The sequence below is a fragment of the Oncorhynchus tshawytscha genome, linkage group LG10 (assembly GCF_018296145.1).
Source record: "Oncorhynchus tshawytscha isolate Ot180627B linkage group LG10, Otsh_v2.0, whole genome shotgun sequence".
Classification (NCBI taxonomy): Eukaryota; Metazoa; Chordata; class Actinopteri; order Salmoniformes; family Salmonidae; genus Oncorhynchus; species Oncorhynchus tshawytscha.
The window spans coordinates 15347264-15371178 of record NC_056438.1 but is presented as its reverse complement, the minus strand read 5'-3'; the positions used below and the strand labels follow the sequence as shown (position 1 = coordinate 15371178).

The 23915-nt window shown below is 43.4% G+C and overlaps 2 protein-coding genes across 2 annotated transcripts; both read left to right on the top strand.

Moving 5' to 3' along the window:
- The first annotated feature begins 4568 nt into the window (after positions 1-4568).
- On the top strand, positions 4569-15424 carry LOC112233966 (E3 ubiquitin-protein ligase TRIM7-like). Its single transcript, XM_042329335.1, is given in 10 exon segments — positions 4569-4645; positions 5801-6420; positions 6583-6807; positions 7408-7503; positions 9148-9269; positions 12646-12757; positions 12935-13082; positions 14833-14844; positions 14847-14909; positions 14912-15424. Coding segments are annotated over 9 exon segments (1872 nt in total). The 5' UTR covers positions 4569-4645; positions 5801-5802; the 3' UTR covers positions 15388-15424.
- Positions 6802-22940, top strand: LOC121847613 (E3 ubiquitin-protein ligase TRIM47-like). Its single transcript, XM_042329533.1, has 3 exons — positions 6802-6820; positions 7408-7503; positions 22178-22940. The coding sequence occupies exon 3, from the start codon at positions 22180-22182 to the stop codon at positions 22792-22794; it is 615 nt and encodes a 204-aa protein (XP_042185467.1). The 5' UTR covers positions 6802-6820; positions 7408-7503; positions 22178-22179; the 3' UTR covers positions 22795-22940.
- Positions 22941-23915: the final 975 nt, after the last annotated feature.

Sequence of the window (23915 nt, the reverse complement as noted above, 5' to 3'; positions counted from 1 at the left end):
TGAAGTCAGCCACCCGTCCCTGGTGACTTTCTTCAGCAAAGATGGCTGACAAAACATTAAGGTGGAAGCAAATGTAAGTAATTATAACGTCATGAGTCAAGCAAAAATATAGAACTGAGAGGAAAATGTTAGTTAATGTAGAGACAAACGATTGTGCATATTTTTTTTGTTAAAGTTCATTTGCAAAAATTGCTATTTATCAAGATGGCTAGCTGGTCAGTTATTTGATGTTATTTAATGTTTTAGGAACTCCTGAGAACTAGCAAACCAGGCTTGTCATCTTGGAAAACAGTGACATCTGAAACATCTGAAAACAAGACTCCCTAAATTTTATCAGCATATTGATTGCGCAACCAGGGGTGGAAAGACCCTGGATCATTGTTACTCTAACTTCCGCGACGCATATAAGGCCCTGCCCCGCCCCCTTTCGGAAAAGCTGACCACGACTCCATTTTGTTGATCCCTGCCTACAGACAGAAACTAAAACAAGAAGCTCCCACGCTGAGGTCTGTCCAACGCTGGTCCGACCAAGCTGACTCCACACTCCAAGACTGCTTCCATCACGTGGACTGGGAGATGTTTCGTATTGCGTCAGACAACAACATTGACGAATACGCTGATACGGTGTGCGAGTTCATTAGAACGTGCGTTGAAGATGTCGTTCCCATAGCAACGATTAAAACATTCCCTAACCAGAAACCGTGGATTGATGGCAGCATTCGTGTGAAACTGAAGGCACGAACCACTGCTTTTAATCAGGGCAAGGTGTCTGGTAACATGACTGAATACAAACAGTGCAGCTATTCCCTCCGCAAGGCTATCAAACAAGCTAAGCGCCAGTACAGAGACAAAGTAGAATCTCAATTCAACGGCTCAGACACAAGAGGTATGTGGCAGGGTCTACAGTCAATCACGGACTACAGGAAGAAACCCAGCCCAGTCACGGACCAGGATGTCTTGCTCCCAGGCAGACTAAATAACTTTTTGCCCGCTTTGAGGACAATACAGTGCCACTGACACGGCCTGCAACGGAATCATGCGGTCTCTCCTTCACTGCAGCCGAAGTGAGTAAGACATTTAAACGTGTTAACCCTCGCAAGGCTGCAGGCCCAGACGGCATCCCCAGCCGCGCCCTCAGAGCATGCGCAGACCAGCTGGCCGGTGTGTTTACGGACATATTCAACCAATCCCTATACCAGTCTGCTGTTCCCACATGCTTCAAGAGGGCCACCATTGTTCCTGTTCCCAAGAAAGCTAAGGTAACTGAGCTAAACGACTACCGCCCCGTAGCACTCACATCCGTCATCATGAAGTGCTTTGAGAGACTAGTCAAGGACCATATCACCTCCACCCTACCTGACACCCTTGACCCACTCCAATTTGCTTACCGCCCAAATAGGTCCACAGACGATGCAATCTCAACCACACTGCACACTGCCCTAACCCATCTGGACAAGAGGAATACCTATGTGAGAATGCTGTTCATCGACTACAGCTCGGCATTCAACACCATAGTACCCTCCAAGCTCGTCATCAAGCTCGAGACCCTGGGTCTCGACCCCGCCCTGTGCAACTGGGTACTGGACTTCCTGACGGGCCGCCCCCAGGTGGTGAGGGTAGGCAACAACATCTCCTCCCCGCTGATCCTCAACACTGGGGCCCCACAAGGGTGCGTTCTGAGCCCCCTCCTGTACTCCCTGTTCACCCACGACTGCGTGGCCATGCACGCCTCCAACTCAATCATCAAGTTTGCGGACGACACAACAGTGGTAGGCTTGATTACCAACAACGACGAGACGGCCTACAGGGAGGAGGTGAGGGCCCTCGGAGTGTGGTGTCAGGAAAATAACCTCACACTCAACGTCAACAAAACTAAGGAGATGATTGTGGACTTCAGGAAACAGCAGAGGGAACACCCCCATCCACATCGATGGAACAGTAGTGGAGAGGGTAGCAAGTTTTAAGTTCCTCGGCATAGGAGGCTGAAGAAATTCGGCTTGTCACCAAAAGCACTCACAAACTTCTACAGATGCACAATCGAGAGCATCCTGGCGGGCTGTATCACCGCCTGGTATGGCAACTGCACCGCCCTCAACCGTAAGGCTCTCCAGAGGGTAGTGAGGTCTGCACAACGCATCACCGGGGGCAAACTACCTGCCCTCCAGGACACCTACACCACCCGATGCTACAGGAAGGCCATAAAGATCATCAAGGACATCAACCACCCGAGCCACTGCCTGTTCACCCCGCTGTCATCCAGAAGGCGAGGTCAGTACAGGTGCATCAAAGCTGGGACCGAGAGACTGAAAAACAGCTTCTATCTCAAGGCCATCAGACTGTTAAACAGCCACCACTAACATTGAGTGGCTACTGCCAACACACTGTCAATGACACTGACTCTACTCCAGCCACTTTAATCATGGGAATTGATGGGAAATGATGTAAATATATCACTAGCCACTTTAAACAATGCTACCTTATATAATGTTACTTACCCTACATTGTTCATCTCATATGCATACGTTGATACTGTACTCTATATCATCGACTGCATCCTTATGTAATACATGTATCACTAGCTACTTTAACTATGCCACTTGGTTTACATACTTATCTCATATGTATATACTGTACTCGATATCATCTACTGTATCTTGCCTATGCTGCTCTGTACCATCACTCATTCATATATCCTTATGTACATATTCTTTATCCCCTTACACTGTGTATAAGACAGTTTTTTTTTGGAATTGTTAGTTAGATTACTTGCTCGTTATTACTGCATTGTCGGAACTAGAAGCACAAGCATTTCGCTACACTCGCATTAACATCTGCTAACCATGTGTATGTGACAAATAAAATTTGATTTGATTTGATTTGAATGTAAAGAATCTAGCTTGCTAAAGCATTTACAGCAACATGAATGGCCTTGCCGTGCAATGCAGCTGAAGTAACAGCTAAATATTTACTTGCAAATTGTGTAGTGGAGGATAAAAATAACTCTGCCTATGGATGTGTAGCTAGCTACAGTATGCAGCCGATCTGTTTATGGACCCTAAAACCTTAGGTTCTGAACTAATATTCATACCATTCTATGAACCTCTGCTATCATAGTTGCAGTTGCTATCTAGTTTTTGTAGATATGAAAACAATAACTGAGATGACCGTTTAATCTAAAGCAGCAGATGTCATATTCAGGATACGTCAACACAGCACAGAAAGCTTAACACCAGACTGGTATTGTGGTTGTTCATTAGGTGATGGGAAATATGCTGTATGTATACAAAATAATGTACTTACCACTGGTATCTTGAAAAAAAGCATTGGAATTAAAAGTGAAATGTTTAACCTGCTTCATTATTTATGTATTACCAGTTGAGGAACTTCTCCAATTTCGTACATCATTGAACATTTGTCTATGAATAAGAATAAAAAAGGTAACTTCTTAGATTTTTTGAAAACATACATCTTAGTACCTTATCAATTTATGATTTGTATCAGTGTGGATGAGAGACGGGAGCAGGAACAGTATTTTTGCCGAGCAATGCAACGAAGCTGGCAATGATAGCTGCACCATCTACACTCTGCAAAGACTCTTAGCCATTGTACACGATGGCCCATTGCTCAGACTTATTTGACCATTATAAAGCCCACATGGGGCATCCTTGCCTTACTAGTTCTGACGTTCCTGGTCTAAATCTTCATCTGACATATCAGAATAGCATTCCCTGACAGACACAGTGACCTTTCATCCTTCTGTAAACAAAGCTAACCGTTACACTGTCATGAAATATGACTACATATCGACTATGAAACAAATAGGACATGGCCTGCTTATGAGTTGCTATAAAATAAAGTTTGAATAATTCAATTGAAAATGGCAAGAACAGGCATTCATAGCTAAATGCTTTTGGTTAGCTTGAGAATAATAATTGCTCCTATGATTTATCATTCTACGGTGTATGTAATATAGGAGAATGTTATGAACCTACACTGAATCTTAGGAGCTATGTAAAAGTTGGACAGAAGAAAGCCCAGTGCTGCTTACCTGAGATGTCATCATCACACAGTCCTTCTTCGTAGGTTTCCGCTATGACTTCATAAATGTCGGAAAAAAGTTGCTTTCAGAATTTAAATTGAAAATAAAAATGTTTTGTTCTCGACAAAAAAACACATGTACCTCCATAGCGTATTACAATTTGACGTTCACATTTGAGTAACTTAGCAGATGCTCTTACCCAACAATTAGAGTTAAGTAACTTGCTCAAGGGCACATTGACAGATGGTTCACCAAGTCGGCTCGGGGATTCAAACCAGCTTTCGGATACTAGCCCAACCCTCTTACCTGCTACGCTAACCGCCATGTCTATTCTATGTGTTACTAATTTTTGTGTTGAGTGTATGAATCTTCTAAATGTTAATCAATGAAAAAGTGACCTAGGACTGTGGGCAAAGAATGGTAAAAGACATTGCCTAATAAAGGGTTAATCTTGTTCCCCTTTCTGCACAGTGGTCGTGGAAGTATAAATTGATGAAGAGGCGGCGGGAGAGGGGTATATTTTGGGGAGTGGGGCTGTTGGGGGCATTAGTGTCAGTGTTGGTCAGAGCAGTCTCTACAGTGGTTCTCTACAGCAGCTGCCTTCTGGTGAGTGTTCCCATATCTCTATTTTTCTCTGTCTAGCTCTGTCTGTCTCTGTCTCTCTCTTTCTCTGCACGTTTTCTCTATACCTTTCTCTACAACTGCTTCAGCAAGAATACACTAAAGGTATAGGGAATTCTATAATGTATTTTTGATTGTGTTTTGTATTCCATCAGGACCGATGGGAAAGAGTTTAATATCGTTGATAATGTGAGGCTTCAACTTAAGCTTGATCTCAGCTTTTTGCTTTTGTACTAAGCTGTTGAAATATCTTGATTGTGTACTACAGGCGGATTGGAGGATGCAGATGAAAACAAACCATTTGTAATTAAATGGCTTGACAAGATCCAGAAAGTCTCTTTGTGGTTATAATATAACTTCTGGAGGAAAAATAGATTAACACTCATTCACTTATACTTCACTTTGATATACCGGTACCAGTCATCTTTCAAATCCATGAAGAGAAGTGCACACGTCTGGAAAAAGAAGAGCTTATACGGATGCACCCAAGTTGTTTATGACAGAGAACAGAGCAGATATATGAATAGCCAACCTTCTATCCATGGTGTGCATTCCAAATGGCACCATATTCCCTTTATAGTGCACTACTTTTGACCAGAGCCATGTGGGCACTAGTCAAAAGTAGTGCACTGCATAGGGTATTATGGTTCCATTTGGAATGTAGGCCATGTGTTCATAAATGCTTGTTGCCCAAATTCCAAAGCGGGTGGGCCAGAGCGGGTGGGTTTTAACATGCTGACAACCTGCTTTCCAAATCAAACAACTCTTGCCTAGTCTATTTAACATGGGGGATAATTCAAGTAATGAATGCCCACACGCTTATCAACAGATCTCGCTTGGCTCGTCATCAGACGTGGCGAGGACCACATTTGTTGTTAGTGTTATAATAGTAATTCTTCAATAAACACTAGAAGTTAATATTCAATATCCTGGTTTGAGAAATAGATTTTGGAGACGATATTAACATCCATCCATACTTCATGGAGACCTTTTTGTTTTAAAATACACCTGATGTTACTGCCTGCTTTATGGCCTGCATCTCACAGGTCAGATATCACAGGTTGGACAACGTTCCCAATGTCAATAGTGTCACAGAACACTGCAATGTAAAGTGTGACAGTGCATGGTGTTCTTTGCCAGCAATGGCTTACCTTGCAGGAAATAATGGACATCTGGCGGAGGAGCAGGTCCATTGTTCCATCTGTCTGGACGTGTTCACCAACCCTGTCTCCATCCCCTGTGGACATAACTTCTGCTGCTGCTGCATCCTAGACTACTGGAAGACCCCCGCCCTGTTCCAATGCCCCATGTGCAAGAAGACCTTCTTCAAGAGGCCCGACATTAGCATCAACACCGTCCTGAGGGAGATTGTAGAGCAATTCAAGGACATCAGGGTTATTAATGCAGAGCGTCTCCAACAGCAGGAGCTGAAAGAGGAACGTGAGCTACAAAAGATGGAGGAACAGAGAAAGGAGCAGGAGGAGAAAAAGATGGAGCAGGAAACTGAGAATGAACAGCAGGATCTGGTTCAAAAGCAGCAGAAACTTCTTCAGGAGCTGAGGCTGAATCAAAAGATGCAGAAGCTACAGCTGCAGCGAACGACCAGCCAGGAACCAGAGAAATTAATGGATTCAAAACCAGAGGAAAAGCCAAAGGCACCACCAGCCCTTGCTCTGCCCTCTCCACCCCACACTCCCTGGGGCGAGGTTTCTTGTGATGTCTGCATGGGTGATCGCATGAAGGCTGTCAAGTCCTGCCTGGTGATATATGATTCTTATTAGATTTGTTTGTTGTGTTTTGGATAATATATAATTTATACATTTTTTGTCTGTTATATTTTGATGATGAAAATTATTCAAGTTGATGTTTGTTCTGAAAAGTGCATAACAATTGTAATAATTTATTTGGATAATTATTCGTAGGTGTGTCTGACCTCGTACTGCGAGGAACACATGAAGAACCACAACACCCGCTTCACTAAGCACAAGCTGATTGAGCCTGTGGCTAACCTGGAAGATAGAATGTGTCCAAAGCATGAGAGGCTCCTGGAGCTCTTCTGTAAGAAGGACCAGATGTGTGTGTGTGTGTGTGCTGTGCACCGAGACAGACCACAGAGCCCACTATACTGTCCCTGTGGAGAGGGAGTGGTCTGACAAAAAGGTGAGAGGAAACCCCTAGACTTGAGGTTAAATCCTAACATCCAATTTTCTCTTAGTCATGCATTGATGTCAGTGAGAGACTGCAAGTTAGGATTTGCCCCATACTGTGCAAACACTATACTGTATATGAACGTGTTGAGAATGAATTGGCGTTCATTGAATTGGTTTATAATTTTAGAAGACATAGCAACTCTTCTGATGTCAAGCCCTGATGCACATAGCATGGAAAGCAAAAGAGTATAGTCTAATCCTGATGTTGCATCACATTATGGCCAGAAGATTTCAGACATTTATAGTCCACTACTAATAAAACTGACATACAGTGATTTCCATTGTGCTTGTAAAAGTAACTTTCAGAAGAGATCAAGTGTATTTGTTAAATACCAATAAAACACTAAAATTTGTGAGGCCTAGCCCTAGATTTTATTGGAAGAGAATATGCTGCCTACCCTGAATTCCAGTCTGCTTGCGCTATCATGCCAAGTCCTTGTTGGTCATTGTCAACATGTTGTATAAGCAGATCTGGGACCAGGCTATAGACTGCCTGCTGTAAGATGAATTATCTCTCACCTCCGTTTTCCACATCAGGCTCCGGTAAAGAAGACAGAGATTGCTGTACAGCAGATGATCCAGGACAGACTGAAGAAGGTAGAGGAGATCAAACACTCAGTGGAACTGAATAAAGTGAGTTATTTGGCTGCTAGGAAAATGGTACCCTATTCCCTACATAGTGCACTACTTTTCATCACAGCCTTGGGTCCTGGTTAAAAGCAGTACTCTACAGCATATAGGAAACAGAAGTTATATATTTTTATATAGCAAGGCAAGTCGGTTAAGAACAAATTCTTGTTTACAATGACGGCCTAGGAACAGTGGGTTAACTGCCTTGATCAGGGGCAGAACAACAGATTTGTACCTTTTCAGCTCGGGGATTCAATCCACCAACCTTTCGGTTACTGGCCCAACACACTAACCACAAAGCTACCTACCACCCAGTTGTCACGTTGCCTGACCAGCATTAGCTCATTATGCTAACGCTCATGAGCAATTTAACTAGTTAGCCACTTCCTTCAAACTGCACGCAGAGACATAAAAATGGTACCCAAATGTTCATCTGACTCTGGGGAAGTTGATACAGGGCCTCATTGCCAAAATCCTGAAGAATCCCTTTAAGGACCAGGGTTAACATAATACACTGCTGGATTCTAGGACATAATTTAGCTTTGTACATTGGTCCAATGTGGTGAGCAGGGCTGACCCAATACATTGCTGTTAGATTTTGTAGTGTAGATCCATATTTTAGCTTCAAAGTATTTCCTTCCTTTATCGAGATGTAGAAAAACACACAGTGTAAATGTATCCTCTTCAGGCAACCTAAAGGTCATCTGACAGAAGGGGTGGATCTCAATAACGTCCTGGACACTCAAAGCCAACACTTCAGCCTTAAAGACCAAAGAGTCTGGAGTGGGGTGCATCCCAAACAGCCCCCTATTCCTTATGTTGTGCACTACTTTTGACCAGGATCCTGGTTAAAAGTACTGCACTTATTAGGGAATAGGGTGTCGTTTGGTACGCAACCTGGACCTCTTGGCAGGGTTGTCGTGTTAACCTTATTGATGTGCTTACTATAGAGCGTTAGACAGAATACTGTAGTATACTACTGCCGCTGCAGCTGCTGCTCAAGAAATGATATCCTCTTCTACACTCTAGAGGGGTGTCCCAAAACAGTATAATAATAACATTGATGATAGCCAGTTGCTAAGAAGTAAGCAATATTCAAACGTGTAATAATCAAATCAAATTTGTCACATGCTTCGTAAACAGCAGGTGTAGACTAACACACAAACAAATGTTTACTTACGGGCCCCTACCCAACAATGCAGATAGAAAAAATTGAAAGATAATAACACAGGGAATTAATACACAATGATAATTGACTCATTGTAATATTGCTCTAAAATGGTTTTTATCATGTTATGAAGTCTAAATATTGTGAAGTATGATCCAGTACCCAGAGGGAATATCATAATATAAACAACTAGTATGCACACTTGTGCAGTCACAACTGGGGTTACAAAATTCCTGAAACCAAAATCCTGGTTGGAGATGTCCTGATTATTCCCTTCTGATTCCAGGAATCCTCCAACCAAGAAAACCAGGGAATTTATAGAAAGTTAAAGGAATTTTGCGACCCTAGTCTCAAGTATGCAATAATAAATATGTAAATATCATGTAACAATGTATAATAACATTGTAATTACTATGGTATAAATGGGACCCCAGAATGCAATACTGCTTCACCTTAAGTAATGGTACTCCCTGCTATAGTCCAGCGCCCAGAGGGAGATCGAGGACAGCAAGCAGATGTTCCAGGAGCTGATTCGCTCCATCCAGAGGACCCAGACTGAGCTGGTGCTGGCCATCAAGGAGAAGCAGAGCGAGACAGAGAGGTGTGTATGGAAGGTACTACAGTACCCATAATGCTCTGTGTTGTGTATCCGGTGTTATCTTACTAAAGAGGTTCCTGATGGAGAAAATGGCGCTGACAGATGGCAGCTCTGCTTCTAGCGCCTAAGCAACTTTTCAGTATTTTGTTTTTTTTGTCTGTTATTTCTTACATTATTAGCCCAGAAAGCTTTTTGTGTTATTACATACAGCTGGGAAATAACATTTGGATATCAGATCGGGGTAACTCACCAGCATTACGACTATGAATATGACTTTCCCGAATCGGATCCTTTGTTCATACCCCACAGGGCAATTGAACTTATCCCAAAGGCTGCTCCAAGACACCACCGGCAAAGAAGCGGTATTCGGAGTGGACTTCTAGCCGACTAAGGAGGCGTATACACCATCCACCACTTCAGAGTATTTTACTAGCTAATGTTCAGTCCTTGACCTATAAAGTAGACAAGCTCAGGGTGAGGAACTCCTTCCAGAGAGACATCAGGGACTGTAACAAAATCTTTCACGGAATCATGGCTCTCTCCAGAAATATTGTCCCCGTCCATATAGCCAGCTGGGTTCTCAGTATATTGCACAGACAGGAATAAAGAACTCTATGAGAAGAAGAAAGGAAGTAGTGTTTGTTTCATGATTGACTACTCATGGTGTGATTGTGATAACGTACAGGAACTCAAGTCCTTTTGTTCACCCAACCTAGAATATCTCACAATTAAATGTCTACCGTATTACCTCCCAAGAGAATTTTCTTTGGTTATAGTCACAGCGTGTATATTCCCCTTCAAGCTGATACCATGACGGCCCTCAAGGAATTACACTGGACCTTGTGCAAACTGGAAACCACATATCCTGAGGCCGCATTTATTGTAGCTGGGGATTTTAACAAAGCAAATTTGAGGAAAACGCTACCAAAGTTCTATCACCCTTTTGACTGTAGTACCCGCGCCACAAAAATTCTTGACCATTGTTACTCTCCTTTCCGGGATGACTGCAAGGCCCTCCCCCACCCTTCCTTCAGCAAATTAGATCCTGACTCCATTCTGCTCCTCCCTTCCTATAGGCATAAACTCACACAGGAAGTACCCGTGCTAAGGTCTTTTCAACGCTGACCAATCAGAATCCATGCTTCAAGATTATTTTCAGGTGGACTGGGATATGTTCCGGGTTGCCTCTGAGAATAACATTGACGTATTCACGACAGGGTAACTGAGTACATCAAGAAGTGTGTAGGGAATGTTTTTCCCACTGTGACTATTAAAACCTACCTTAACCAAAAACTGTGGATAGATGGCAGCATTCTCACAAAACATAAAGTGCGAACCACCACGTTTAACCACTGCAAGATGACTGGAAATATGGTCCAATACAAACAGTGTAATTACTTCCTCCGTAAGGCAATCAAACAGGCAAAACATCAGTACAGAGACTAAGTGGAATTGCAATTATATGGCTCAGACACGAGATGTAGTATGTGGCAGGGTCTACATACAATCACCGATTACAAAGGGAAAACCAGCCATGTCACGGACACCGACGTCTTGCTCCCGGGCAAGCTAATAAACACCTTATTCGCCCGCATTGAGGATAACACAGTGCCACCGACACAGTCCGCTCCCAAGGACTGTGGGCTCTCGTTCTCCATGGCCGACGTGAGTAAGACATTTTAATCGTGTTAACCCTTGCAAGGCTGCCAGTCCAGACAGTATCCCTAGTTGCGTCCTCAGAGCATGTGCAGACCAGCTGGCTGGAATATTTACGGACATATTCAATCTCTACCTATCCGAGTCCACTTGCTTCAATATGTCCACCATTGTCCCTGTACCCAAGAAAGCAAAGGTATCTGAACTAAATGACTATCACCCTGTAGCACTCACTTCTGACAAAATTAAATGCTTTGAGAGGCTAGTTAAGGATCATATCACCTTCACCTTACCGGACACCCTAGACCCACTTCAATTTGCATACCGCCCCAATAGATCCACACATTATGCAATTTCCATTGCACTGCACACTGCCCTATTCCATCTGGACAAGAGGATTACATGTGTAAGAATGCTGTTCATTGAATATAGCTCAGCCTTCAACACCATAGTACCCTCCAAGCTCATCATTAAGCTTGGGGCCCTGGGTCTCATCCCCGCCCTGTGCAACTGGGTCCTGGACTTCGACGGACCGCCCCCAGGTGGGGAAGGTAGGAAACAACACCTCAACTACGCTGATCCTCAAACCAGGGTCCCCACAAGGTTGCGTGGTCAGCCCCTCCTGTATTCCCTGTTCACCCATGACTGCTTGGCCACGCACATCTCAAACTCAATCATCAAGTTTGCAGACAACACAACAGTAGTAGGCCTGATTAACAACAATGATAAAACAGCCTACAGGGAGGAAGTGGGGGCCCTGGTGGAGTAGTGCCAGTAAAAACCTCTCCCTCAATGTCAACAAAACGAAGGAGCTGATCATGGACAACAGAGCACGCCCATATTCACATTGACGGGACCGCAGTGGAAAAGGTGGAAAGCTTCAAGTTTCTCAGCGTACACATCACTGACAATCTGAAATGGTCCACCCACACAGCCAGTGTGGTGAAGAAGGCGCAACAGCGCCTCTTCAACCTCAGGAGGCTGAAGAAATATGGGTTGGCCCCTAAGACCCTCACAAACATTTACAGATGTACATTTGAGAGCATCCTGTCGGGCTGTATCACAGCCTGGTACGGCAACTTCGCCGCCCGCAACCACAGGTCTCTCCAGAGGGTGTTGTAGTCTACCCAATGCATCACCGGGGGCACACTGTCTGCCCTTCAAGATACCTGCGGCACCCGATGTACAGGAAGGCCAAAAAGATTATCAAGGACGTCAACCACCCGTGCCACGGCCACTCACCCTGCTATCATCCAGAAGGCGAGGTCAGTACAGGTGCATCGATGCTGGGACCGAGAGACAGAAGCTGTTTTTTTTTTCAATCTTAAGTACATCAGACTGCTAAATATCACTAGCTGGCTACCACCCGGTTACTCAACCATGCACCTTAGAGGCTGCTGCCCTATACACATAGAGTTGCTGGTCACTTTAAATGGAACACTGGTCACTTTAAATGGAACACTGGTCACTTTAATAATGTTTACATACTGTTTTACTCATTTAATATGTATAAGCTGTACTCTACTGTATTTTCATTCCATTCTTTTACTTTTAGATGTGTCTGTATTGTTGTGAATTGTTAGATATTACTGCACTGTTGGAGCTAGGAACATAAGCATTTCGCTACACCCGCAATATTGTCTGCTAAATGTTTATTTCACCAATAAAATGTGATTTTATTTTAAGGTAACACTATGGTGTCCTGTCTCTTTAATAATACAAGGTGGTCCCAGGGCCTCATAGGGGATATGGAGCAGGAGATCACTGAGCTACAGAGGAGGAATAAAGACCTGGAATACCTCTCATGCACAGAAGACCACATCCACTTCCTACAGGTTGGAATTAATACATTCCTTTCATTGCCAATGCATAGCAGAATATATTTGCGTGGGACCCAAGCATCATCAGAATGTCCACTCATTTTAGAGTCTAGATACTGTAGAAATATGGCACACAAATATATTGCATAGGTAGACTGACTCACCGTTTTTTTTTCATATCTCTCGGTGTAGAGTTTCCCAGCCCTGTGCAGCCCTCCAGCCACTAAGGACTGGTCTGGGACCAGGGTTCAATCTGAAGTGTGTGTTGGGATCATCAGAAGAGCAGTGTCAGAACTGGAAGAAACACTGGCTAAAGAAATTGAGAAACTGGTGGACACTGGTAGGTTTCTGATTCCTCTGTACATGAGGTCCACACCTTTAGGGGTGTGTTCCAGGACACAGTCTCGCCTTAAAATAAAAATCATTTTCAATGGAGATTCCCCATTGACTGTGCTTTTCGGTCCAGAAATAGGCTTAATCTGTGTCAAGGAAACATTCCCCCAATGTTCTATATAGCAAATTATACACTGATATTGAGTATTTCTTTATTTTACAGAGCTGAAGAGAATTCCAAAATACTCAGGTGAACACTTTTCTTTTCCCTCTGATCCATAGATGTGCCTGTGAAATTATCCACAATTCTAGTCCTTAAAGTCACAAGCAATATTGTAACTGGTACAATTGAAGCTGTTCATAGAAGTTTTCTGTAGATGCAGACCTAGGATCAGTTTACCTTCCCCGACTAGTGGTGCACGGTCAGCTAATTGTTCACCTGCACCTGCCTGAAATTGCTAGTAACCCATCCGCAACCACCCGACTAGATGTGATAAAGTGAAAATCAAAGGCCCACACCCGACACTAACCCGCTAATATAGAAAATGCACTAGGCTACAGTCAGATCTCAATGATTTTTTTAACCGGTGGAGCAGGATTTTTTTGTTGTCTAAATTTCTGCTTATGATTTTAGGATATTTTGGTAGGCTATTTGTTAGTCAACTTGTCTATAATCAGATGCAGTTTTTTTTGCCATTATAAATTATATTGCGGGGGCCCCCCAAGTGTGGCAAACCCTGTTCTAGTAGACTAAATAAACCCTTGCTCACCAGAATAATGTAATAAATCGAAAGAACAAATGCTTTCTCTGTCATCTCTGCTTCTTTCGCGGAGCAAAGGCATTTAGGGACCGGGAGGAAATTTAATAACAAAAAACTAAAGAAATCAAAATGTTTCTGTCTAAAATGTCCATATGAATTCAGTTTGACCGGTTGTAAGGAAATAGATTATTTTATGTGGTTGAAAAATGTTTTTGTTTTTAAATGGATGGAGGTTAAAGACCAGTATCTAGCTGCATTTGCATTATCTCAAGAAATTGAAGAAAATAAATCATATTTCTCCACTTCTGTTCTTTGAAAGAAATGCTTAATTCTGCAGGAGTTAATATTAAGGCCATGTGATAGCTTAGACATACAGTCGGTGTACTGATTTCAGTTTCCAGTTAACCATCTGAAGAGTAGGCTACAGTTCCCTCAACGTGCCATAGGTCTATTTGAAATGTCTGTGGAATTTGTATAGCACCTCACAATCACACAGTAGGATTCTGCAATAACGAGGTGGTGTATTCGCCTACTTATGCACAGCCATTTCAGTGTGCTCTGGGTGTCGAGCGAGTGCCAACTCCTTCCACTCCAAACAGAAGTTTGAGTTGACTACAAACATCTTGGAGTTGTTTACGCGTAGTCGGACTCGACAACAGTTGCTATCCATTGGACCGCTGCGGTTAATGGCCCAAAGTTCTGGGGCAGGGCATAGCGAAGGGTCAACTGAAGCTGTGGGTAGAAGCAGATCTATGATCAGTTTACCTTGCCTGAAAAACTAAGCTCAACCATTAGGGAGTTACACATAATTGACCTAAGAACAGTGGGCAGGTGCAATTGCATCCTATTCCTATATATTCCACACATCCCTAACACCTTTACCAGGTCTCTCCTGAAAAATGTATATTGAGACTAACCGTTGTTTTTACAGTACTTTCAATGTAATTTCATTGCATTACATACTGTAGCTCACACATTTCTCCTCCCCATTCTCAGTTGACCTGACACTTGACCGGACACAGCCAACCCGTGGCTCCAGCTCTCAGAGGACGGTCGACAGGTACGACACCTCGGGCGTGGCAGGACCTTCCGGACGTCCCAGAGCGTTTTGATACAGTTGTCATCGTCCTGGGCTGCAAGGGCTTCAGCACTGGGCGGCACTACTGGGAGGTTCAGGTGGGAGACAAAGATGACTGGTACCTAGGCGTGGCCAAGACGTCGGTCAACAGGAAGGGCCGGATCGCCATCAGCTCCTCCCAGGGCTACTGGGCGCTGGCCATGAAGAAAGGTCTGGAGTATAAGGCCTCCACGACCCCGCCGTTACCGCTGACCCTTGACCCCAAGCCGAAGAGGGTCGGGGTGTACGTGGACTGTGAGGAGGAACAGGTGTCATTTTACAATGTGAGGGAGAGGAGTCATATCTATACGTTCATGGAGGACAGCTTTAAGGAAAAGTTGTTTCCCTTCTTTTATTTGTACTGTTGTAATAAACAGTCGGATACCATGGTAATCTGTCCGGCCAATGAGAAGACTCAGATCAAGCAATGCTGAGAAAGACTGCAACTCTGAAAGACTGGAACTCTGAAAGCCTACAATTCTGTGTGCAGATAATACATGTACAAATGATCTTGGTAGGGAAACCAAGTTCTAATTACAGTGGGGCAAAAAAGTATTTAGTCAGCCACCAATTGTGCAAGTTCTCCCTCTTAAAAGATGAGAGGCCTGTAATTTTCATCATAGGTACACTTCATCGATGACAGACAAAATGAGGGAAAAAAATCCACAAAATCACATTGTAGGATTTTTAATGAATTTATTTGCAAATTATGGTGGAAAATAAGTATTTTGTCTGTCATAGTTGAAGTGTACCTATGATGAAAATTACAGGGGTCTCATTTTTAAGTGGGAGAACTTGCACAATTGGTGGCTGACTAAATAATTGTTTGCCCCATTGTGTGTATGTGTGTGTGTGTGTGTGTGTGTGTGTATATATATATATATATATATATATATATATATATATATATATATATATATATATATATATATATATATATAGTGCATTTAGAAAGTATTCAGATCCATTTTGCACATTTTGTTACGTTACAGCTTCATTCTAAAATGGTTAAAAAAAAATTCCCTCATCAATCTACACACTATAGCCTTTCATGACAACCCTTCCCCCCAATAAATTGAAAATGTTGCAAATGTATTAAAGATAAAAACGCTGAAATATCACATTTCCATAAGTATTCCGACTGTCACTCAATACTTTGTTGAAGCACTTTTGCAGCGATTACAGCCTCGAGTCTTCTTAATTATTACGCCTCAAGCTTGGCACACCTGTATTTGGGGCGTTTCTCCCATTCTTCTCTGCAGATCATCTCAAGCTCTGTCAGATTGGATGGGGAGCGTTGCCGCACAGCTATTTTCAGGTCTCTCCAGAGATGTTAGATTGGATTCAAGTCCGGGCTCTGGCTGGGTCACTCAAGGACACGGAGAGACTTGTCCTGAAGCCACTCCTGCATTATCATTGGCTGTGCGCTTAGGGTTGATGTCCCTTTGGAAGGTTAACCTTCGCCCCAGTCGGAGGTCATGAGCGCTCTGAACCATGTTTTCATCAGAGATCTCTCTGTACTTTGCTCTGTTAATCTTTCCCTCAATCCTCCCAGTCCCTGCTGCTGAAACACAATATTGGTTTCATCAGACCAGAGAATCTTGTTTCTCATGATCTGAGAGCCTTTAGGTGCCTTTTGGCAAACTCCAAGGAGGCTTTCATGTGCCTTTTACTGAGGATTGGCTTCCGTCTGGCCACTCTACCATAAATTCCTAATTGGTGGAGTGCTGCAGAGATGGTTGTCCTTCTGGAAGATTCTCCCATCTCCACAGAGAAACCGGAGCTCTGTCAGTGACCACTGGGTTCTTGGTCACCTCCTTGACCAAGGCCCTTCTCCCCCGATTGCTCAGTTTGGCCATGCGGCCAGCTCTAGGAAGAGTCTTGGTGGTTCCTTAACTTCTTCCATTTAAGAATGATGGAGGCCACTGTATTCTTGGACCTTCAATGCTGCAGAAATGTTTTGGTACCCTCCCCAGGTCTGTGCTTTGACACAATCCTGCCTCGGACCTCACAACTTTTTGGTTTTTGATTTGACATGCGCTGTCAACTGTGGGACCTTATATAGACAGGCCTGTGCCTTTCCAAATCATGTCCAATTCATTGAATTTACCCCAGCTGAACTCCTATCACGTTGTAGAAACATTACTTCCGGCGCCGACAGAGATGGCCGCCTCGCTCGCGTTCCTAGGAAACTATGCAGTTTTTTGTTTTTTTACGTGTTATTTCTTACACTAGTACCCCAGGTCATCTTAGGTTTCATTACATACAGTCGAGAAGAACTACTGAATATAAGATCAGCGTCAACTCACCATCAGTACGACCAAGAATATGTTTTTCGCGACGCGATCCTGTGTTCTGCCTTACAACCAGGACAACGGAGTGGATTACATGCAGCGACCCAAAAAAACGACTCAGAAAAAGAGGGAAACGAAGCGGTCTTCTGGTCAGACTCCGGAGACGGGCACACCATGCACCACTCCCTAGCATTCTTCTTGCCAATGTCCAGTCTCTTGACAACAAGGTTGATGAAATCCGAGCAATGGTAGCATTCCAGAGGGACATCAGAGACTGTAACGTTCTCTGCTTCACGGAAACATGGCTCACTGGAGAGACGCTATCCGAAGCGGTGCAGCCAGCGGGTTTCTCCACGCATCCCGCCGACAGAAACAAACATCTTTCTGGTAAGAAGAGGGGCGGGGGCGTATGCCTCATGGCCAACGTGACATGGTGTGATGAAAGAAACATACAGGAACTCAAATCCTTCTGTTCACCTGATTTAGAATTCCTCACAATCAAATGTAGACCGCATTATCTACCAAGAGAATTCTCTTCGATTATAATCACAGCCGTATATATCCCCCCCAAGCAGACACATCGATGGCTCTGAACGAACTTTATTTAACTCTCTGCAAACTGGAAACGATTTATCCGGAGGCTGCATTCATTGTAGCTGGGAATTTTAACAAGGCTAATCTGAAAACAAGACTCCCTAAATTTTATCAGCATATCGATTGCGCAACCAGGGGTGGAAAGACCCTGGATCACTGTTACTCTAACTTCCGCGACGCATATAAGGCCCTGCCCCGCCCCCCTTTCAGAAAAGCTGACCACGACTCCATTTTGTTGATCCCTGCCTACAGACAGAAACTAAAACAAGAGGCTCCCACGCTGAGGTCTGTCCAATGCTGGTCCGACCAAGCTGACTCCACACTCCAAGACTGCTTCCATCACGTGGACTGGGAGATGTTTCGTATTGCGTCAGATAACAATATTGACGAATACGCTGATTCGGTGTGCGAGTTCATTAGAACGTGCGTTGAAGATGTCGTTCCCATAGCAACGATTAAAACATTCCCTAACCAGAAACCTTGGATTGATGGCAGCATTCGTGTGAAACTGAAAGCGCGAACCACTGCTTTTAATCAGGGCAAGGTGTCTGGTAACATGACTGAATACAAACAGTGCAGCTATTCCCTCCGCAGGCTATCAAACAAGCTAAGCGCCAGTGAGACAAAGTCTCAATTCAACGGCTCAGACACAAGAGGCATGTGGCAGGGTCTACAGTCAATCACGGACTACAGGAAGAAACCCAGCCCAGTCACGGACCAGGATGTCTTGCTCCCAGGCAGACTAAATAACTTTTTTGCCCGCCAATGTGCCACTGACACGGCCTGCAAAAAACATGCGGTCTCTCCTTCACTGCAGCCGAGGTGAGTAAGACATTTAAACGTGTTAACCCTCGCAAGGCTGCAGGCCCAGACGGCATCCCCAGCCGCGCCCTCAGAGCATGCGCAGACCAGCTGGCCGGTGTGTTTACGGACATATTCAATCAATCCCTATACCAGTCTGCTGTTCCCACATGCTTCAAGAGGGCCACCATTGTTCCTGTTCCCAAGAAAGCTAAGGTAACTGAGCTAAACGACTACCGCCCGTAGCACTCACATCCGTCCATCATGAAGTGCTTTGAGAGACTAGTCAAGGACCATATCACCTCCACCCTACCTGACACCCTAGACCCACTCCAATTTGCTTACCGCCCAAATAGGTCCACAGACGATGCAATCTCAACCACACTGCACACTGCCCTAACCCATCTGGACAAGAGGAATACCTATGTGAGAATGCTGTTCATCGACTACAGCTCGGCATTCAACACCATAGTACCCTCCAAGCTCGTCATCAAGCTCGAGACCCTGGGTCTCGACCCCGCCCTGTGCAACTGGGTACTGGACTTCCTGACGGGCCGCCCCCAGGTGGTGAGGGTAGGCAACAACATCTCCTCCCCGCTGATCCTCAACACTGGGGCCCCACAAGGGTGCGTTCTGAGCCCTCTCCTGTACTCCCTGTTCACCCACGACTGTGTGGCCACGCACGCCTCCAACTCAATCATCAAGTTTGCGGACGACACAACAGTGGTAGGCTTGATTACCAACAACGACGAGACGGCCTACAGGGAGGAGGTGAGGGCCCTCGGAGTGTGGTGTCAGGAAAATAACCTCACACTCAACGTCAACAAAACTAAGGAGATGATTGTGGACTTCAGGAAACAGCAGAGGGAACACCCCCATCCACATCGATGGAACAGTAGTGGAGAGGGTAGCAAGTTTTAAGTTCCTCGGCATACACATCACAGACAAACTGAATTGGTCCACTCACACAGACAGCATCGTGAGGAAGGCGCAGCAGCGCCTCTTCAACCTCAAGAGGCTGAAGAAATTTGGCTTGTCACCAAAAGCACTCACAAACTTCTACAGATGCACAATCGAGAGCATCCTGGCGGGCTGTATCACCGCCTGGTATGGCAACTGCACCGCCCTCAACCGTAAGGCTCTCCAGAGGGTAGTGAGGTCTGCACAACGCATCACCGGGGGCAAACTACCTGCCCTCCAGGACACCTACACCACCCGACGCTACAGGAAGGCCATAAAGATCATCAAGGACATCAACCACCCGAGGCACTGCCTGTTCACCCCGCTGTCATCCAGAAGGCGAGGTCAGTACAGGTGCATCAAAGCTGGGACCGAGAGACTGAAAAACAGCTTCTATCTCAAGGCCATCAGACTGTTAAACAGCCACCACTAACATTGAGTGGCTACTGCCAACACACTGTCAATGACACTGACTCAACTCCAGCCACTTTATTAATGGGAATTGATGGGAAATGATGTAAATATATCACTAGCCACTTTAAACAATGCTACCTTATATAATGTTACTTACCCTACATTATTCATCTCATATGCATACGTAGATACTGTACTCTATATCATTGACTGCATCCTTATGTAATACATGTATCACTAGCCACTTTAAATATGCCACTTGGTTTACATACTCATCTCATATGTATATACTGTACTCGATATCATCTACTGTATCTTGCCTATGCTGCTCTGTACCATCACTCATTCATATATCCTTATGTACATATTCTTTATCCCCTTACACTGTGTATAAGACAGCAGTTTTTGGAATTGTTAGTTAGATTACTTGTTCGTTATTACTGCATTGTCGGAACTAGAAGCACAAGCATTTCGCTACACTCGCATTAACATCTGCTAACCATGTGTATGTGACAAATAAAATTTGATTTGATTTGATTCAAGGATGATCAATGGAAACAGGATGCACCTGACCTCAATTGTGAGTCTCATAGCAATGAGTCTGAATACTTATGTAAAGGTATTTCTGTTCTTTATTTTTAATACATTTGCAAAAATGTCTAAAAACCTGTTTTGCTTTGACATTATGGGGTATTGTGTGTAGATTGAGAAAAAAAACTATTCCTTTTTTTTTTAAATATTTTTTTTACATTTTAGATTAAGGCTGTAACTTAACAATATGTGGAAAAGGGGAAGGCGTCTGAGTACTTTCCGAATGCGCTGTAGACTCTTAGGGGTAGCCCAAAGTGCCCTGGGTGTGAGTGCCAGACGTCAATATATTTTTACGATTTTAGGAGGGGCTCACGTTTTAATATTTGTTTCATGGTGATAACAATGGTATTTATTTTGGTGGTGTCCAGCCCTCCCCCCTCCCCTATTCCCCATGTCAGTTGAACCTTGTTGAGAAAGACTGCAGCGATGACGAACAACGCTGAAAGACTACAATTCTTTGAGCAGAAAATACCTTTATAGAACAAGGCCTGCACACTGTTAAAGCTCCCAATTCAATGATTTATTGACAACGTTTTGATCCATAACAGATCTTTGTCAGGTCAAACAGAGTTCTCACATCCTAGAAAATAACTTCAAATATAATCTTGGTAGGAAAAGTGGTTATTTTTTTCTTTGTTTTTTTTTATGGCATATTTCCTGTTCGTTAAAGTCTAGATTAAATATCTGAAAGAAGATGACTCTAACAGACATTGGTTTCATCCAAGGTCCTTGAATGTATCTGAGGATGACAGTACTGTTCTCTAACTTGCACTTTAGCACCTATTTACATATTCAACTTACAGTGAAAAAAATATGAATGATTTTCAACAATAAATGTATTTTTGTCTTTGGTCCATGTCTTGTGAAATTTTGAAAAATTTGAACACACTCAATCTGAAAATGTAGGTTTCACATGGGAATGTTTTGTGTTAGTTTAAAGTTTCACTTTCAGCAAAATAATGTCACTTAGCTCCTCCCTCTCAAACATTCACCCTCCTCTCTTTATAAAGGGAATATAATACAGTACTGTTTGTGAGTATGTGTGTTTCGCTGTTGTCATTCTTGTGGTGCATTTTGAAAAGTGAGCCCAGACAAATCGTGCTATAGACACTTTTTATTATTTTTTCTTCTTCACAAAACAGGTAGGCATATGTTTTTTTGTTTTACTTTGGACTTATTTTGTTATTTTCGGGTTGTTGCTTTCCTAGAAAAAGTGAAAGAAACTGATGTTTTTCATCTTGAGGTTTTGGTTAATTGGCTGGAGATGTTGGGTTACATGTATATACAGTGAGTCACTCGACAGGGTGGAGACCAGTCTTATTATTGATGATGTAGGTACAAGCCTTTGCTTGCCGTGTAGTTCAGTTTTAGCTGCTTAAAATGTTGTGCGTGTACTTTCATTTTCTACATATTTACTTGTGTGTTTACAGTATTTTCACTGTAATTGAGCTGAAGTCATTTCTTATGAACCTCATCAATACTGTGCTAAAGTATATGGGCTAAAGGTACTAAAATCATATGATTATTCAAGAGCCATAATAATTGAATAATAACATATCTCAACCCATAGAGATGTCATCATTGAATGTTGACAGCAGCCTTCTACCAGAAGAGCAGTTCCTGTGCTCTATCTGCCTGAATGTGTTCACTGATCCAGTTACCACTCCTTGTGGCCACACCTTCTGCAAAGCCTGTATCAGTGGACACTGGGATAACAGTGAGATATGCCAGTGTCTAAAATGTCAGAAACGATTCTATGTGAGACCAGAGGTCTCCACCAACTCTGTGATAGAGGGGATCTCAATGCATATCAAGAGAAGAAAACTTGATATACCAGAATGCTTAGTTGCTCCTTGGGAGGTGGCTTGTGATGTTTGTTCCACAATCAAGCTCAAGGCCCTGAAGTCCTGCCTGGTGTGTCTGACTTCTTACTGTGAGATTCACCTGGAGCCTCATCAGAGAGTGGTGAATCTGAAGAGACACAAGCTGATCGACCCTGTGGAGAACCTGGAGGACAGGATGTGTAAGAAGCACGAAAGAGGCCTGGAGCTGTTCTGTAGGACTGATCAGACATGTGTGTGTGTTTTGTGTACTGAGACTGACCACAAGTGTCACAATACTGTATCCATTGAAGAGGAGGGAGTCAAACAAAAGGTAAGACCTTTTAATTTAAAAAAAATTATATAATTATTTTTCCACGACATCTTAATTTCCTTCATGCATACTTGATATGATTTTCCACACGCTGAGCTTGTGTCCACTAAGGCAGAGGTGCAGAAAATGATTCAGGACAGACATGCAAAGATGGAGGAGATCAAATGCTCAGTGATACTCAGCAAAGTAAGTTCTGACAAAAATAGAAGATGTTACATTACCACACTGGATTGCCATAATGTTTATTTAGCCAGTGGGAAAATGTGTATACATTTTTTTAAACCAAAATTAATATTATTCAATCAATTGATCAGAAGGCAGGTACAGTGCCTTGCGAAAGTATTCGGCCCCCTTGAACTTTGCGACCTTTTGCCACATTTCAGGCTTCAAACATAAAGATATAAAACTGTATTATTTTGTGAAGAATCAACAACAAGAGGGACACAATCATGAAGTGGAACGACATTTATTGGATACTTTTTTAACAAATCAAAAACTGAAAAATTGGGCGTGCAAAATTATTCATCCCCCTTAAGTTAATACTTTGTAGCACCACCTTTTGCTGCGATTACAGCTGTAAGTCGCTTGGGGTATGTCTCTATCGGTTTTGCACATCGAGAGACTGACATTTTTTCCCATTCCTCCTTGCAAAACAGCTCGAGCTCAGTGAGGTTGGATGGAGAGCATTTGTGAACAGCAGTTTTCAGTTCTTTCCACAGATTCTCGATTGGATTCAGGTCTGGACTTTGACTTGGCCATTCTAACACCTGGATATGTTTATTTTTGAACCATTCCATTGTATATTTTGCTTTATGTTTTGGATCATTGTCTTGTTGGAAGACAAATCTCCATCCCAGTCTCAGGTCTTTTGCAGACTCCATCAGGTTTTCTTCCAGAATGGTCCTGTATTTGGCTCCATCCATCTTCCCATCAATTTTAACCATCTTCCCTGTCCCTGCTGAAGAAAAGCAGGCCCAAACCATGATGCTGCCACCACCATGTTTGAGAGTGGGGATGGTGTGTTCAGGGTGATGAGCTGTGTTGCTTTTACGCCAAACATAACGTTATGCATTGTTGCCAAAAAGTTCAATTTTGGTTTCATCTGACCAGAGCACCTTCTTCCACATGTTTGGTGTGTCTCCCAGGTGGCTTGT